The 15,078-nt window shown below is 56.2% G+C and overlaps 5 protein-coding genes across 6 annotated transcripts in view; 3 read left to right on the forward strand and 2 right to left on the reverse strand.

The window, feature by feature from the left end:
* Positions 1–400: 400 nt before the first annotated feature.
* On the forward strand, positions 401–3,463 carry PV07_09132. Of its 2 annotated transcripts, XM_016396361.1 has the most exons (3): positions 401–1,275; positions 1,334–1,933; positions 2,009–3,463. In XM_016396361.1, exons 1-3 carry the CDS (start codon positions 1,062–1,064, stop codon positions 3,223–3,225), a joined length of 2,031 nt encoding a protein of 676 aa, XP_016246217.1. In that variant the 5' UTR covers positions 401–1,061; the 3' UTR covers positions 3,226–3,463. The 2 variants fall into 2 exon arrangements, with proteins under 2 accessions (XP_016246217.1, XP_016246218.1); XM_016396362.1 differs by having other exon boundaries at positions 401–1,933.
* PV07_09133 (uncharacterized protein) lies at positions 3,386–5,068 on the reverse strand. The gene is made up of 3 exons (XM_016396363.1): positions 4,520–5,068; positions 4,001–4,439; positions 3,386–3,930 (listed from the first exon to the last, which is right to left on the reverse strand). The coding sequence occupies exons 1-3, from the start codon at positions 4,841–4,843 to the stop codon at positions 3,590–3,592; spliced, it is 1,104 nt and encodes a 367-aa protein (XP_016246219.1). The 5' UTR covers positions 4,844–5,068; the 3' UTR covers positions 3,386–3,589.
* Positions 5,069–5,178: 110 nt separating this feature from the next.
* PV07_09134 (uncharacterized protein) lies at positions 5,179–7,962 on the forward strand. Its single transcript, XM_016396364.1, has 4 exons — positions 5,179–5,629; positions 5,742–5,756; positions 5,822–5,980; positions 6,028–7,962. Exons 1-4 carry the CDS (start codon positions 5,500–5,502, stop codon positions 7,842–7,844), a joined length of 2,121 nt encoding a protein of 706 aa, XP_016246220.1. The 5' UTR covers positions 5,179–5,499; the 3' UTR covers positions 7,845–7,962.
* A 3,687-nt stretch (positions 7,963–11,649) lies between these two features.
* On the forward strand, positions 11,650–13,834 carry PV07_09135 (uncharacterized protein; the record flags this gene model as incomplete). Its single annotated transcript, XM_016396365.1, has 4 exons — positions 11,650–11,871; positions 11,953–12,378; positions 12,438–13,221; positions 13,294–13,834. 4 exons carry the CDS (start codon positions 11,650–11,652, stop codon positions 13,650–13,652), a joined length of 1,791 nt encoding a protein of 596 aa, XP_016246221.1. The 3' UTR covers positions 13,653–13,834.
* Positions 13,835–14,239: 405 nt separating this feature from the next.
* PV07_09136 (uncharacterized protein) overlaps positions 14,240–15,078 on the reverse strand; it is a gene marked incomplete at both ends in the record, with an annotated part of 1,216 nt that continues 377 nt past the window's right edge. The window contains one exon of the mRNA XM_016396366.1: positions 14,240–15,025. Coding sequence (XP_016246222.1) covers positions 14,240–15,025 — 786 coding nt within the window. The remainder of the gene's footprint in view (positions 15,026–15,078) is intronic.

Below are 15,078 nucleotides of genomic sequence, written 5' to 3' on the forward strand. Positions count from 1 at the left end.
TTGACTTGGCGTTTCAGGTGGTTCGCTAGCTTTGTGAATCAAACGGCGGACCGAGACGCCATTGCTGGTCAATACGAAGCTGGAAAATGTTGTCGCGATCCTATTCGAGAGCCTGAAGAGTCTGCAGAGTCTGGCGAAAGCATCTTGCCTTTCTTCCCAGGGGCCAATTTACATGAATGTGGGAAAGGCTGGAGGCCTGAATGGGCCGAGGGCAAGAACACGAGGCCCTAGTGAGGCCCTGTTGCGCCAAGACCCAAGCCAAGAAAAGAAAGCGGCAAATACCCGCCCTTTTCGGTCTAGTGCGGGACGCGAACAGTCGCCCCACCCGCACCGCGCACGACGAGCAGCTCGCACTCTTGCGCCCTCCACCTCGTCTTCGCTCAACCCACATCGCCGCCTCAACCACCAAACTCGAGGCCTCCCTCGCCCTTCGACCTTGTAATTCAGGGAAAGCTCGACCGCAGAGTTGAGCCCAGTCGGGCTCACATATCAGGTCTGGATCGTGCCTGGATTTAACATCACTTAACCTCAGCTTCGACTTTCGTACGCCCGATCATGCCCACGAAGGTATACAAACACCACCAAACATCCCAAGTATCAGACACCACAGCACCAATACGCGCCCTGTGACTAAGCCTCCCTGCCCCCCGGTCTGAGGCCGAGATTGCAGCCACAGGACTAGCTGGCCAGACCCAAACTCCGTCGAACATGATGACTCCCTGGTCAATCGTTTCACTTGCGGCCGCAAACTTGCCATCGCTTGAGTCCCCTCATGCCATCCTAGATCATTTCGCGCCAATCAAATCCGAAGTCTGGTCTCCCCATGTGATACTGTATACTAATATTCTGGCCTTTTTGCGGCTCCTTTAGACTTTTAGCCCCAACCGGCTAGCATTCATGTCGGGCCCTGATGGTTATTTTAGAAAGTCCCGTTTCTTCAAAAGTCCTGCTGTCGCCATGTCCGAGATCCCTCCACGGCTTCTACCCTGTTTGTGGTGGACTGCTCGCCGCGGCGGCATCCTCTTCTCTGCGCATCGCACGCTTTCTTTGCAGCAGCCAACATGAGTTCACATTACTCTCGCCTGAACCGTCAAGACTCGAGCAGGGAGCGTATGGTAGACGGCATAATCGGATCTGACAACGATGTTCCACTGAGAAGTATGGAAGGGCACACTCCCGAAGCCTGGAGCCAGCCGGGATATAGCGACGATTCACTCAATGACCACCTGAAGGCTGGAGACCCAGAGTATCTACATGTGCGACCCGGAGTGACAGGTATGGCCGGCCGTGTGAAGGTCCCACAAATCCAGCGGTTATTGACACGAATCTCAAGGCAAATCCTACAGAACAAACTCTGGGTTCAGCATACCGTCGGTCGCATCGTCGCCCTGGGAACATAAACTCAACGAGAAACATCTCCGGGATGTGCCGACAGATACCGAGACTGTCAGATATTTTGATCCTCGCCGGCAGACACGCAGAGTGCTCATTGATTGTTTGATGATGTGGTTGTGGACGGCTGGAATATGTGGCGCCCTTGCAGGCACAATGTATGGCTTTTCCACCATCAAGCTCGGGCTCTCCCAGACACAGAAATACGTCTACAACGCCATGATCACCGGCCTGTCAATTGTGCTCGGTCTTGCCTTTGCTGCACAGTTCAAACAGTATGCCGAGATGATGCGATGGAGATTCCTCGCCTCGCAGTATCGAACCATCCAAGACTTTGAGGATGTGCTGGGATGCGACAGTTATCGAAGCACTTTGCGCATAATGTGGTCAGGTCGGCGCCCGGGAACGTGGTACCCGAGCAAAGCTCAAGTGGTTGCGGCCATTTGGTTACTCATCTTCGTCGTGTTCAACACTGTCGCTGCCCTTCTCGGTTTGACATATTCCATCGATGTGTCGGATGAATTTGTATCCGTTGGCACCGGTACGTTGTCAGGCGCTCCCTTCCAACTGAAAGCATTGGCGAACTTGGCCAGTTTCCTATACTGACGTTTCACAGGCCTTGTCAACGTCGCCAACCTCCAATACATTGCAAGCCGCGATCAACCCGACAATGGCAAGGGCTACTCAATGGAGTTCCAGAAAGCCGCCGCGAATCTCTGGGGCCAAGTAGGCCAGAATTTCCCCGTGGTCACGTCCACACTCGACACCTATGACCCTGAGGGGTCTTCTGTCTTCACTAATGCGGCGAGGGACTTGTGGTGGTACCGATTCGTAGACTACGGCCCGGACCTCAAGACAAATGTTGGTTCTTCAAGGACCGTGACGAGTCAAGCGCATTGTGAGGAGTACACAGTCCTTTTCGGCGGATATGCAGGGTACAATACCGACAACGCGACCTTGACCTATTTACTCGAGTGGGAGGATAACCAGGGCAATGATTTCGTTGAGATCGTGACAAACGTGGCAACTGCGTTTACGACTTGGATGGGCAATTCCAGCAGTCAAAATGTCGGCTGTGGCCCCCGATGCAGCCGGATCCTTGCGCTACAGTCGGCCGATAACGACACTGTGCCATATCCTCGCATATGGTCGTGCAACAACACGGTGGGGCAAGTGGAGGGTCTCGATGAGGCTGGCTTTCCTGATCCCGACCTGCTCAAACTACCCGACGACCAAGCCTTCTACCTTGCGGGTTCAATTGGCTGGACTGGTGTGGAGACAGAGAACGATGATCTCCAGTTTTTCCTTTTCGACGGCGACACTCCATTCAATCCGCCTGGCAATGCCACAGCCGAGACCATCGCGGAGCTGGTGATGAGGTTCACAGTGGGTGCGGTGTCGGCCCTGGATGCGGGGGGTGGACCACGGCAAAATCTCACTGGCAAAGCCAGTCCGCGGCCCGCGCAGGTCGTCAACGTGAAATGGGCCGACGCGGGGGCAATCCTGGTCGGGATCCCGGTCGTGCAGCTCCTCCTGCTCGTCGCCGTCGTGTGGTTCTCCGGCAAGGCCATCATCCTCGAGCCCAGCTTCATGACGGCCGCGCACTTGCTGTACCCTGTCATCAAGAAGGTCGGCAAGGACGGCTGCCTGTTCACCGTGGACGAGATGGCCGAGAGGCTGGGTGACAACTACAAGATCTCCTACGGGGTGCGTCCCGACCCCGCGGACCCGGGTCACCATGACACCACTTTCGTTCGCGATCTGGATGTGATCGAGGAGAGGGAAGGCTATGGCTACATTCGTGGCGCCTTCCCGGAGGGGAGATATGATTGAGTCTCTCTCTCATGATGATTTGTATAGCATTATGCCAGGGAATTGAGATGTGAACATAGAGTGTCCAGCGTTTTCTGTGAATGAAAAGCATATGGTCTGAACAGCGATGCAGCGTGACCGTCACAATCTTATGGGGCTTGCTCACCCAAATTAGAAAATAGCCGAACCCGCGATACCTCATTCGATTGCCAAAGGGTTCAACTATATCATTAATGGGGATTAACCCTGTACCATTCAATGCCGCCCCTATCTATCAGTGTGTCTTTTATATTTCCTCTATTGAGCCGATTTGTCTCGGGTTGGTAAATGAGCCTCTAGTCTACCCAAACTCCAAGGTGTACGTCGCAACTAGAACCCTCCAGATTCACAGCCTCGCAGTCAGGGGAGCGGCGTCGTCGTCGGCACCGTCTATCCGGCGGCCGATCTCGTCGAACTCGATCTTCTTGCCCGTGATCAGACTCTCTTGCAACGCGCAGCCGATCTTCACGGCGGCGACAGCCCCTTCGAGTCTGAACGGAGGCTCAGTGTTGTCGAGACAGCAGGCGGTGAACTCGTTTGCTTCGGTGATGAACGCCTCCCGGAAACGACCGTAATAATGAGGTGGGATCTCACGACGGATGCCGGATGGCTCGTAGATGTTGACGAGGTTAGACATCGGTTGCGTGTTGACGGCGAGTTTTCCTTCGGTGCCGGTAATCTCGGTGCCTAGATGCATGTGTCAGAAGACATCTTGGATGAATATAATCCGCTTTAGGGCAAATGGTAAGGTCCTTACTGTCTTCTTGTCCGGCCGCCATCATTCTACTGCAGTACAACTGAGCAATCTTGCCTCCGTAGAACTCGACGATTCCCAACGCATTGTCACGGTCGTTGTACTTTCGCAATTCGGGAGAGACGGCGGTGATGCCGATTGCACTGACAGACTTGACCACCGAGTCTTCGCCGAAAAACCACAAAGCCAGGTCAATATCGTGGATGGAGCAGTCCACAAAAATGCCACCAGAGAACTGCGCGTACTGCACAAAGAACCCGGACGGATCGAGCTTGTCGCAGGTCTGGGAGCGAAAGACAGCCGGGCGTCCGATCAAGCCCGATCGCATCTTCTGATAGGCGTCTCTGTAAGATGCATCGAAACGGCGGGAGAAGCCGCAGATGACTTTTTGGTTGGGGTAACTCGTCTTCGCTGCCCGGTATGCTGTGACGACTGCCTGCGACTATGGGGAGGGAAGAAAAGTCAGCATGCTGGCTAAAAGGCACAGCGACGCGACAATAAAGAAAGACCTTGGCCACGTACGATTTCTGGGTTTGTGCTGAGAGGTTTCTCGCACAGGACGTGGAGACCCTGTTTGATGGCTTTGATGGCCTGCTCCGCGTGAACAATAGTCGCGGAGGCCACGACAACTGCCTGCAACTCCTTCTCCTCTTTCAACATCTGGTCGTAGTCCAGATATGTCCGCACGCCTTCTAGGTTTCGGGTCGCCCATGCCAGCTCTTTAGGATCTGGAGACGAGACCGCAATCAGATCGGCCCGGGGCGTCATGGTGTGGAAATGGAGAGCATGACGGGCACCCATGCGTCCCAATCCCGCAATCGCGACCTTGAGCTTTGGCGAAGACATTTTCGGGAGGGAATATCGTCTATGGAAACTGAAGACCGAAAAAGAAAGGAGAGATTGAGCAGCAAAGTGGAGACGTAAGGAATTCGCAAACCAAAAAGTGACTGGAAACACTCTCTCGCCACTGTGCAATGAGCAGAAGACGACAACCTTCAAGAACGGCGCATCAGCCTATATACCCTGGGGAGAGATTTCTTTGTTGACATGAACAATTTTGGTTGAAAATGTTTCGTGGGCGGTGAGGAGAGGCGTTGGCGATCCACGACTGACTAGGGGGACGCGCTGCCCCGCGGTTTGCTGTTTTCCCTTCTTTCTCACTCCTCACCAACCTCCCCCTACCCCGAACAAGCCGCGACTCACGCCAGACTCTCCGACCATCGGAACAAATTGCCCTATTCTAGACTCCGGAGGCTTTTTGCCGCATTGGACAAGTCGCAAGCATACCGCAGCAGAGGGGGATCAACGGGCCACAAGACGCCCAGCGAAGCCAAGCGAGGCGGGGAAGAGGATCATCAAAAACAGGCAATTCTCCTCCGGCTCTTGCATCCCAATATGCTTCCCAGCTTTCTGTCTCCTTTGAACTCCCTTCGGCGAAGATACAGCTTCGCCAAAGCCGACCCATCGTCGCCCATGACTCCGTCCGGGTCGATTCTCAGGCCATGGAGGCTTCAGGTATTGACCACCAGCAAGAAGAGGGAGATAACCGCCTAAAGGGCAACAATGGGGTAGACCGCGTCACAGGCCGGAGCAAGCGCAAGGCAAGAATCAGTCCTTGCGATAATTGCAGAGGTGTCTCACTCCCTCGCCCCCCTTTGCATACGCATACTATTCCCCCCAAGCATTGTCCACTCTCTAGTTCACACATCCCTAATTCACGTGACGTGCTGACGGTTGTGGACAGAGAAACACATCAAATGTAGGGCGGTGCCTTTTATGCAAAATGTGACATGCTTCGTTGGTCTGTATACTGAGAGAAACCAGGCGATTTGATCTCGGGTGTTTGCAGAAGATGTCAGAGAACTGGCGAGCGGTGCATTCGCAGCAGGACTGGCATCAGGTTTCGACATGGGTCTAGTGCCAGATACGACACCAAGGGTTTCTCGACGGATCAGACTTGGTTGAAACCAAAGAAGGCGCTGGGTATGAACATGGTCTGCTGGAAACGCATGCTACTGACACTGGCACAGAATTAAAGTACATCGACGAGACTGCCGAGTTGACGGCAATCTATGACCAGGATGCAGAGTTTGAGGATGCCGACGAGCTGGACGCTGAGGACGAAACAGAACCCGGGCCAGCTTCGTCCCTAGGTGAGGGAGAAGGAGACAAAAGTGCGGCTGGCCCTGCAGCTAGCGTCACGGAATCATACCACGCAGACGATGGCACAACAGCCTTTACAAACGCGGAGCTGGCAGACACATTGAATGCCGGAGTTAGAGTGTGGCCGTTACAAACGACCAAACAATCTGGCCTCGAAAGCGCCATCGAATCGACTATGGGCCCTTCACCTACTTATATGCGCAGTCACTGGAGTTCACAAGGATCCCTGCCGTTCTCCTCCCCTCTTCAGACCAGGCAAGAAGAGCTCGAGTCCCCAAGTTCACCGTTGTTTACTGGCCTGGTGAAAAGGCCATCAAGGTCGTCTACCCAAGCAATACATACGGTGCTGGAGGTGATCCTTCTTCGGTACTTTGTGGACCAACTTGCTCGGTGGTTTGATCTCTGTGATCCGGAAAAACACTTCGAGTTCATTGTCCCTCAGCGTGCGCGCTGGTGCCCGCCACTACGAAACGCGATGCTTGCCGCCTCAGCCCGCCATCTCACCCGTGTTCGTCATTCGAAGTTAGGGCCAGAGAACGTCTATTACCTAGACGGCCAGCCAGTTGCGGATTTGACCGAAGAGACGGCTTTGCACTACCACAGCGAATGTATAAAAGATCTGCTCAAGCGAAGCCTCGACGCCGAGCAAACTAGAGACGAGAACCTCTTGGCAGCAGCCATAATCCTCCGTTTCTACGAGGAGATCGATTCGCCTCTCCGCGCCGACGAAGAAAGAGACAGTGAACTTTTCCTTCGGGTCATGAACGTCTTCATTGACGCACAGATTCCCTCGTTCCCTCTCGTTCCACACAGTTCACCCGTCATCAACGGACCCAAGGTCGGCCCGATTGCAAGATACAGTGCTGTGCCATCTCCCGGAGCTGTGCATTCGCCTACTGTGCCCGCAGTCACATCTCCGTCACAGAACTTGGGCGGTTCGGTTGATGGCCAATCAAGGTGGCGGGCGGATGGTCTCTGTCAGGCCAGTTTCTGGGTGGCGTTCCGTCAAGAGATATACTCGGCCTTCTTGAAACAGCGGCCTTTCAACCACGATCTCTCCCGGTGTGAAGCATTTCGATCTTTCTCACCGGCCGAGGACGCCGTGTGGGCTGACCGGCTGATCATTTTCTGCGCGGACGTCCTCGAGTTCTGCTACGGGAACAGTAACTCGAGCACGCGACTCGACACCAACCTCTCGACGACGGACAACTGGCTCTCACTTAAGCAGTACGAGGAAATGTGGCCCGAGGTATTGCCCGCCTCATTCGAGCCCATCTACTACCGTGACCCGGACAGGTCGAAGGGCGAGGTGTTCCCCGAGGTGTGCTATCTGGCCGATTGTCACGTCACCGGCGTGCAGCACGTGGAGCTGGCCAAGATCCTGCTGGCCGTCTATGACCCGACGAGACCGAAGCTCGGACCGGGCCACGTGGCCAGCATGAAGGCGTTGAGCCAGGACCTGAGGACGATTGTACTTCGTCTCTGCGGCATCGCCATGAGCAACCGCAAGACGCCGCCGGGGCTGGTGACGGCGCTGTTGGGCATTGTGGTCTGCGGAGACCACTTCGAGGACAGAACGGAACAGGATGCCCTGTTTGGGATCCTGGATGAGCTGGAGTTCACGCACGCTTGGCCCATTGGGAACACGAGGAAACTGCTGAAGGACGCGTGGGGGAGGACCTGAGCCGCAATGGACACCTCCCCTCTTGATGATCGATGCGGTATGTCTGCGGTGGTGCTTCCAAGGTTGACCACCTTCATGTATGCTATGCCACCAAAATTTCCATCCTTCTGAGTTTGGCGAATACCATGACTGGACATCGTTTGCAATCCCACACCTATGACGGCCACGCGTAGCTGGAAACGTAGCGAGCAGCACGTCTGTCGCGTAGACTACGCCGAACACGAGGTTTTGATCCGGGGACTCTCCAGCATTTACCGTTCCTGGGGGCCGCCAACCGCGCAGCTCGTCCGGGAAGGAAAGAAGCTAGAAGGAGCGTTTTCCCTCCCTACTTACTATTTGGAAGTATAATCCCTTCCACAGAAGAAGTGGATGGCAAGGGCTGTTCTAGAACGAACCCGGAAAAGGGAGCGAGGAAGGACTCCACCTTTTTTCAGCCTCGCCGACAAATTTCCCTTTTTGTCAAAAGGAGCAGCACGTCGCCGTTGTTCAAACCTCTTTCCACCTAAACAAACCCACACCACTCGATCCTCTTCTTCGACGAGCAATGGGCATACGCCGCACTGAATATCGATTCCTCCCAGGGTATCGAGGCAGCTATTCGTCCCACAGTGCAGACTATCCAAGACCGCTCGCTGACCTGGACCACCATAAAAAAATTGGGTCAGCACGATGTACGTGTGCGTATATGTGTGCGTGATACATCCAAGGCCCAGCCAGGAAAAGGGTGAGTGAAAGGAAGGACGAGCGAGGCTGAGTCGTTGTGCCCCTCTCCTGTATTCCGGTAACTGCGCTCTTTTTGCAAGGTCGATTGTGATATTCCTTGCCCCTCCCTGCTGATCTATAAGTCCCATTCTGTTTTCCACACCCATAATCAGCGTGGCGCTGAACAGCCTCGGAAGAAAAGAAGAGGAAAAAGAAAACCGAGATGCTAGGCGTCGCCGTCCTCCTGTCCACCCTCGTGTTCGGCGTCTGCTATTTCGTCCTCGTCCCCTTCTTCACCTACTTACGCGACCCCAAGGGCCTGCGAAAGTACCCCAACCTGACGTTCTGGTCCGGGATATCGGACCTGCCCTTCATCTACGAAGCACACAAGGGCTTCCGGTCGCACGCCCTGCTCGAGGCCCACCAGAAATCGCCAGTCGTGCGGATCGGCCCCAACTCGCTCTCGTTCTCCAGCCCCGAGGCGATCCGGGACATCTACGGGCACGGCACGAAATGCACAAAGGACATCTTCTACCAAGAGCTGGCGGGGAGCCATTTCCACCTCGCGGACGTCGTCGACAAGCCTGAGCACGCGCGGAAGAGGAAAGTGCTGTCGAGTGCCTACGCCATCAAAAATCTGGAGGGTTGGGAACACAAGGTCGCGGATATGACCGGGCGGTTGATTAGGGCGTTCGATGCTCGATGTACTGCACCGCTACCTGAGGGACAGCTGCCGACGAAGGAAGATCTTACCATCGACTACCGTATGTGGACGAATCTCTTCACCGTCGCAGCGATCGCCAATATTGGACTTAGCGAAGATCTGGGCTTCCTGGACCGCGGAGACGATCTGGTCACCTCTGAGGCCGCCGATGGAACCCTGAAGAAGGTTCATTTCAGAGAATGCCTGCACGCCACGGCGTGGGCGCAGTCAAATCTAGTCTGGTCCTACGGCTCGTACAAGACACTGGTCAAGCTCAGCAAGATCTTCTCCCGCACGTACCGAGAGAAGTGGCGGTTGAACCAAGACTGGGACGGCATCGTGCGAAACCGGGCCACGACGAGATTCCAGCGATACGTGGCTGGTGAACAGTTGGACGACTTTTTCACAGCTCTCTTACACGACAAGTCGGGCAGGCCGAACAACCTTGAATGGGGTGAAATGGTGGCTGAAGTCAGCATCATGATGAACGCGGGTAGTGATACAACTGCCCTTGCAATGAACAATGTCATGTTCTTGCTCCTGAAGCACCCAGCCTGTCTGGCAAAGCTTAGGGAGGAGTTGGACAACGCCTTGGAAGACGACGAAGAGATCGCACCGTACGACAAGATCAAGCATCTCCCGTATATCCGCGCCTGCCTTGACGAGAGCTTACGGCTCCTCCCGCCCACGACCTTTGGGCTTCCTCGTCGCACGCCACCGGAGGGAGCACCCGTGGCGGGTGACTTTATTGCTGGAGATACCTCAGTGTCCATGTCCTCATATGTGGCGCACCGGGACAAGACTGTTTTCCCAGATCCGGAGCAGTACAAGCCCGAGAGATGGTTGGGGGAGGCGGGTAAGGAGTTGCAGCCATACTTCATTGCCTTTTCCGCTGGGGCAAGGGGATGCATTGGTCGCAATATCAGCTATTTGGAGCAGATGGTGCTGTTGGCCTCTGTAATACACCGGTTTGAGCTCGCTCTGCCGTACCCTGGATGGGAGCCGACGAGGAGGGAAAACTTCAATCTCTCGGCAGGGCCTATGCCACTGAAAGTCTGGAGACGGAAGAAAACGCATCAGTGAGTGTCTACCAATGGCATGACATGTGGGTCGTGAAGGATGGAGTGGTCGTCCTTCCTCGTCAACTTTCTTTGCATGTGTCTGTGTTGAGTAGGCAAAGAGCGAGCCTAGTTCGTAAATTCGATAGATGGGACGCCGCCGCGAGCGTCACTGATGGCCGATGTATACATCTCTTTTGGGACCCTTCATCCCTCTTCGATGATCACCAAATCGCCATACGCCTCGTATTGCTTCATTTCCGTCCCAACAGTCAACCTCCTTCAAAGCATCCCAAGAGGTCATTCTGGCTATGCGACAGTGATCGAGATCATGCCGTATGATCGTGTCGTCGGACCTCGTATTAGGACGCACCATCGATGTTCGCGTCAAGCTTGTTCTCTGTCAGAGGAGTATCGTCAGCTCTTGACTCGTTCTGCTCTCCCCCAAGGCAAACCCGGACATTCTGCGCGGCAAGAGGAGCGGATTGGATGCAGGTCGCCATGGCACAGTGTAGAAGCCCAAGCCCAAGCCCAGGTTGACTCTGTACCTGCTGGGGTGAGCTTTTGCCGTCACGACATGGTACCCCGTGTTTTCCCGCCCACAGGAGACATGATACGAGCCAAAAGATGGAGAGACATGGGGGACGGCCATGACGGCGTGGACTTGGGTCTGGGGTACGGGCGAAGAATTGCCCAATCTGACATTGTGGGGATCCTTTCGCCGACGTTTTGAGATTCCGCGCAGCCCAAAAGGCCATACTGTGAGGACGACCAACGGCATCTTTGCGGCGGGTGGATGGTTTGTGAGGCAAATTCCCGCCGGCCGGCAAATCAACACACAACACACACTCCTCTTCCAAGAAACTCTCCCCCGGACATTCCCCCCTTCCTCCCACCATGGTTGCAGCAAGCCAACTCCGCGAACGGCATGGTCGACGATGCCCACCGGTTCCAGCCTCCTTAGCCTTTCGTAATTGCGGCCAGGCCCATTGGCTCCCACTGTGCGGAAGAACTCTTCACTGGCCCATGGTGAGTGGCTGCAGTGGCTGCCATGGCTGAAAAAAGAGGCAATTCGACATCATGGCCCCCTCCGATCGACCGGCGAGCACCACGGCTTTTCCAGAAACATGTATCTATCACAATACGGGGAGAGGAGGCGGATTTGTCTATATAACCTCAGAAATCCCCCCGTGTTTGAGACGACTTCACCTCATCCCAACGCCCTGAGCATTGAGAGAGGGTCAAGACTCGAACAAACCACCATCGATTCACCGACTCAGAGGATCACCTTTCCATACCTTCTTTCTCTCTTTCATCCCCCAAAAAGAACTTCTGATTTACGATGGCGAGCCGAGAGCATCTCTCAATCGAACAGAAGATCCAGGAGAAGACACATCACCATGAACATATCGAGGAACCGTCCCGACACGCGGTGCGAGGGAGTCTGCGTGCCGACAGCGTGACACGCACCTCGTTTGACCGCCGCCACTCGGCTTCCATGCCGGGCACTGGGAGTCGCCGTGAAAGCATTCGTAAGAGCTTCGACAGGGCCAACATCGCAATGGTACGTCAGATCCCCAACAGGCACTCAGCAATACAAGGCTGCTTCCAAAATGAATCGGAAAGCTAATCGAAACATATCCAGGTCTTCCCAGATTCGACCCACGTCGAGATGTCCGACGATGACATGGGCAAGAACTCGATCGACGACATCTCCCCATCCTGGTTCGTCTGGCTGGTCGCCCTGACCGCCTCGATCGCGGGCTCGCTCTTCGGCTACGACACCGGCATCATCTCCGCCGTGCTGGTCTATCTCAACGACGACCTGGACCATCGCCCAGTCTCGTCCAACGAGAAGGAGCTCATCACCTCCCTCTGCTCGGGAGGTGCTTTCATCGGTGCTATCATCGCCGGTCTGACTGCGGACAAGTTTGGTCGCAAAATGGCAATCTACGTTGGCTGTGCTCTCTTCACCATTGGCGCGATTCTGCAAGCTGCCGCATACTCGATTGCTCAAATGTCCGTCGGAAGACTCGTTGTTGGATTTGGTGTCGGTTCGGCTGCCATGGTGGTAAGTTCTTGCTCTGAAGCTCGTCCACAGCGAGAGGATACTGACGAGATCCCCCAAAGGTCCCCCTTTACATTGCCGAGATCGCTCCCACCAAAGTCCGTGGAAGGCTCATCGGACTGAACAACATGTCCATCACCGGCGGACAGGTAGTATCGTACGGGATTGGAGCCGCCTTCGCTCACGTGTCCCACGGATGGCGATACATGGTCGGCTTGGGGGCTGTCCCTGCCATCCTGCTCGCGTGTCTTTTGCCGTTCTGCCCAGAATCACCCCGTCAACTCGTCTACCGCGGCAGAATCCCCGAAGCGGAGGCGGTCCTGGCAAAGATCTACAAGGGAGCCACCGCCGAACAAGTGCGAGCCAAATGCGCCCTGATTGCAGCCGCCTGCGAGGAAGCCAAAGAACTCAACGAAGACCAATCCCGCTGGGGCAAGATCAAGCAACTGCACACCAACCCTGCCTACTTCCGCTCCTTGGTCTGCGCCTGCGGCTTGATGGTCATCTCGCAAATGTCCGGTTTCAACGTCCTCATGTACTACTCCTCCACGCTGTTTGATATTGTGGGTTTCTCGAACCCCGTCGCCGTTGGTCTCGTTGTCGCCGGCACAAACTTCGTCATGACCTGGGTCAACATGATGCTTGTCGACCCGATCGGCCGTCGGCGACTGCTGATTGCCACCGTCTGGGGCATGAGCGCGGGTCTCGTGGCCGTCGCTATTGCATTCAGCTTCATCCCCATTGACACCAAGACATTGGCCATTGAGACGACAAAGGTGACCACGCCGGCTATCGTGGTGCTCATCTTCATCATCTGGTTCGTCTTCTTCTACGGCGTCAGCGTTGGTAAGTTCTATGTACCCACCCTAGCAAAACTCACAAGGAATCTTTCTGTACTGACCGATCCTCTCCTTTTAGGCAACACTGCTTGGATGTCGACCGACTTCTTCCCCATGGAAGTCCGCGCCATGGGGACCATGTGGCTCACCTGCTCGTGCTGGGGCTCCAACATCATCGTCTCATCGACCTTCCTGTCCATGATGAAGGGCCTCACCCCGACCGGCGCGTTCGGCTTCTACGCCGGCATCTGCGGCGTCGGCTGGCTCCTGATCATCTTCTTCTACCCAGAGGTGTCGGGCCTGACCTTGGAGGAGATTGGCGAGGTGTTCGAGCACGGCTTCGGTGTGCGCTACGCGAGCAAGCTGAGGAAGGAGAGGAAGGCGGAGATCAAGCAGCGGATGAAGGAGCGTGGGCGGACCATCGCCGTGGGACACTAGATCGCTTGCTGCGTAAATGGGAGGAGAGACGGCGGGCAAGGGATATCTGTTGGGACGTTTGCCCACTTTCTCGCGCGGTCTACGGCGCAACTACCTGGTCTGGTTGTGCTGCCAGATACAGCTTCGCTGGGCTTTCATTGGTTGGCCGACTGGCTGGCTGGCTGGCTGGCTGGGTTATCCGGAATAGATGAGGATGTTGGTCCCGTATGCACACACCCATCCCAGCACTTGCACATGTCTGCCCCCGTGGAATGAAGAAATTTTTGGCCCTTTTCCTGCCCCCACGTTATGTTCCCTTTCTTGTCTGTGGTCCTTTCGCCTTTCTACTCCTTCGGGCGGTCTGCTCGTCCATTGGCCTGTAGGGGGAAAGTGCCGAAATATGCCGTGCCAGCGACGTGCCATAGGGACAAAGGGGGTGGTGAGTGAGTGTGTGTTTGAGAGACATGCTTCTTCCGGATGATCTCTCCAGAATCTCTCTCTTCCCCCCCCCTCTCCCTCTCTCCCCTGTCAGGCTTAAAACGGATCTGCGTTCCCCCATGGCACCGCCCCCTCCATCATCCCATGGGTTTGGACCGTTTCCCCATCCCTCAGCCCGGCCCCCTCTGCCTGGAGCCGAGATTGTAGTTGTCGTCGGCGGACAGGGCGGGACCGAAGGTCTTGGCGCAGCGGAAGGACCAGTAGCGGGAGAGGGCGTACCAGACGTAGTTGTCGGCGTTCTGGAGGGACTGGGAGTTGCCGGTGCGCGGGTCGGCGGGCAGCTGGTTGATGCGGAGGGCGTTGAAGGGCCCGTACGCGCCGGGGGCCCAGGGCCCGTCGTAGTCCCAGATGCGGTGGTCGTGGTCCGGGACGCGCGCCGCGTAGTCCGGCACGCTGAGGAACATCCACGGCCAGTGGAACAGCTCGTGCAGCACCGTCGCCCCGATCACCTTCATGTACGCGGTGTCGCGGTCGCCGAGGCCGTCGCAGCCGAACCCGGCCAGCGGGGTGCCCGAGGGGTCGCCGCCCGCGCGCGCCCACGCCGGCGGGTCCTCGGTGTCGCGCAGCGAGAGGCGGTACTGGAACAGGCCGGAGTCGGGGCACAGCGAGATCAGGCCCGAGAAGCGCGCGGCCGGGCTCGTGTCGTAGATGGTGTACGCGTTGTCGCCGCTGTCGACGCACGAGTGCCCGCTGGCCGCCGGGTTGAACGGGTTGTCGCCGTACGCGATGCACAGGGCGATGAAGTCCGGGTTCCACGTCGCGGCCGAGTTGGAGGACGAGAGCAGCGGCCCGATGTCCTGCGGGTTGATCTCCATGAACAGGTCGATGTTCGCGATCGTCCGGAACATCCGCTGCACAAACGTGAAGTCTTGGGGCTGGAAATACCGCAGAAAGGCCTGCGAAACCAAAGATGGAGTTAGCAGATTGGGGGGGGGGGGGGGGGGGGGGG

Source organism: Cladophialophora immunda (assembly GCF_000835495.1).
Source record: "Cladophialophora immunda strain CBS 83496 unplaced genomic scaffold supercont1.5, whole genome shotgun sequence".
NCBI classification, from domain to species: Eukaryota; Fungi; Ascomycota; class Eurotiomycetes; order Chaetothyriales; family Herpotrichiellaceae; genus Cladophialophora; species Cladophialophora immunda.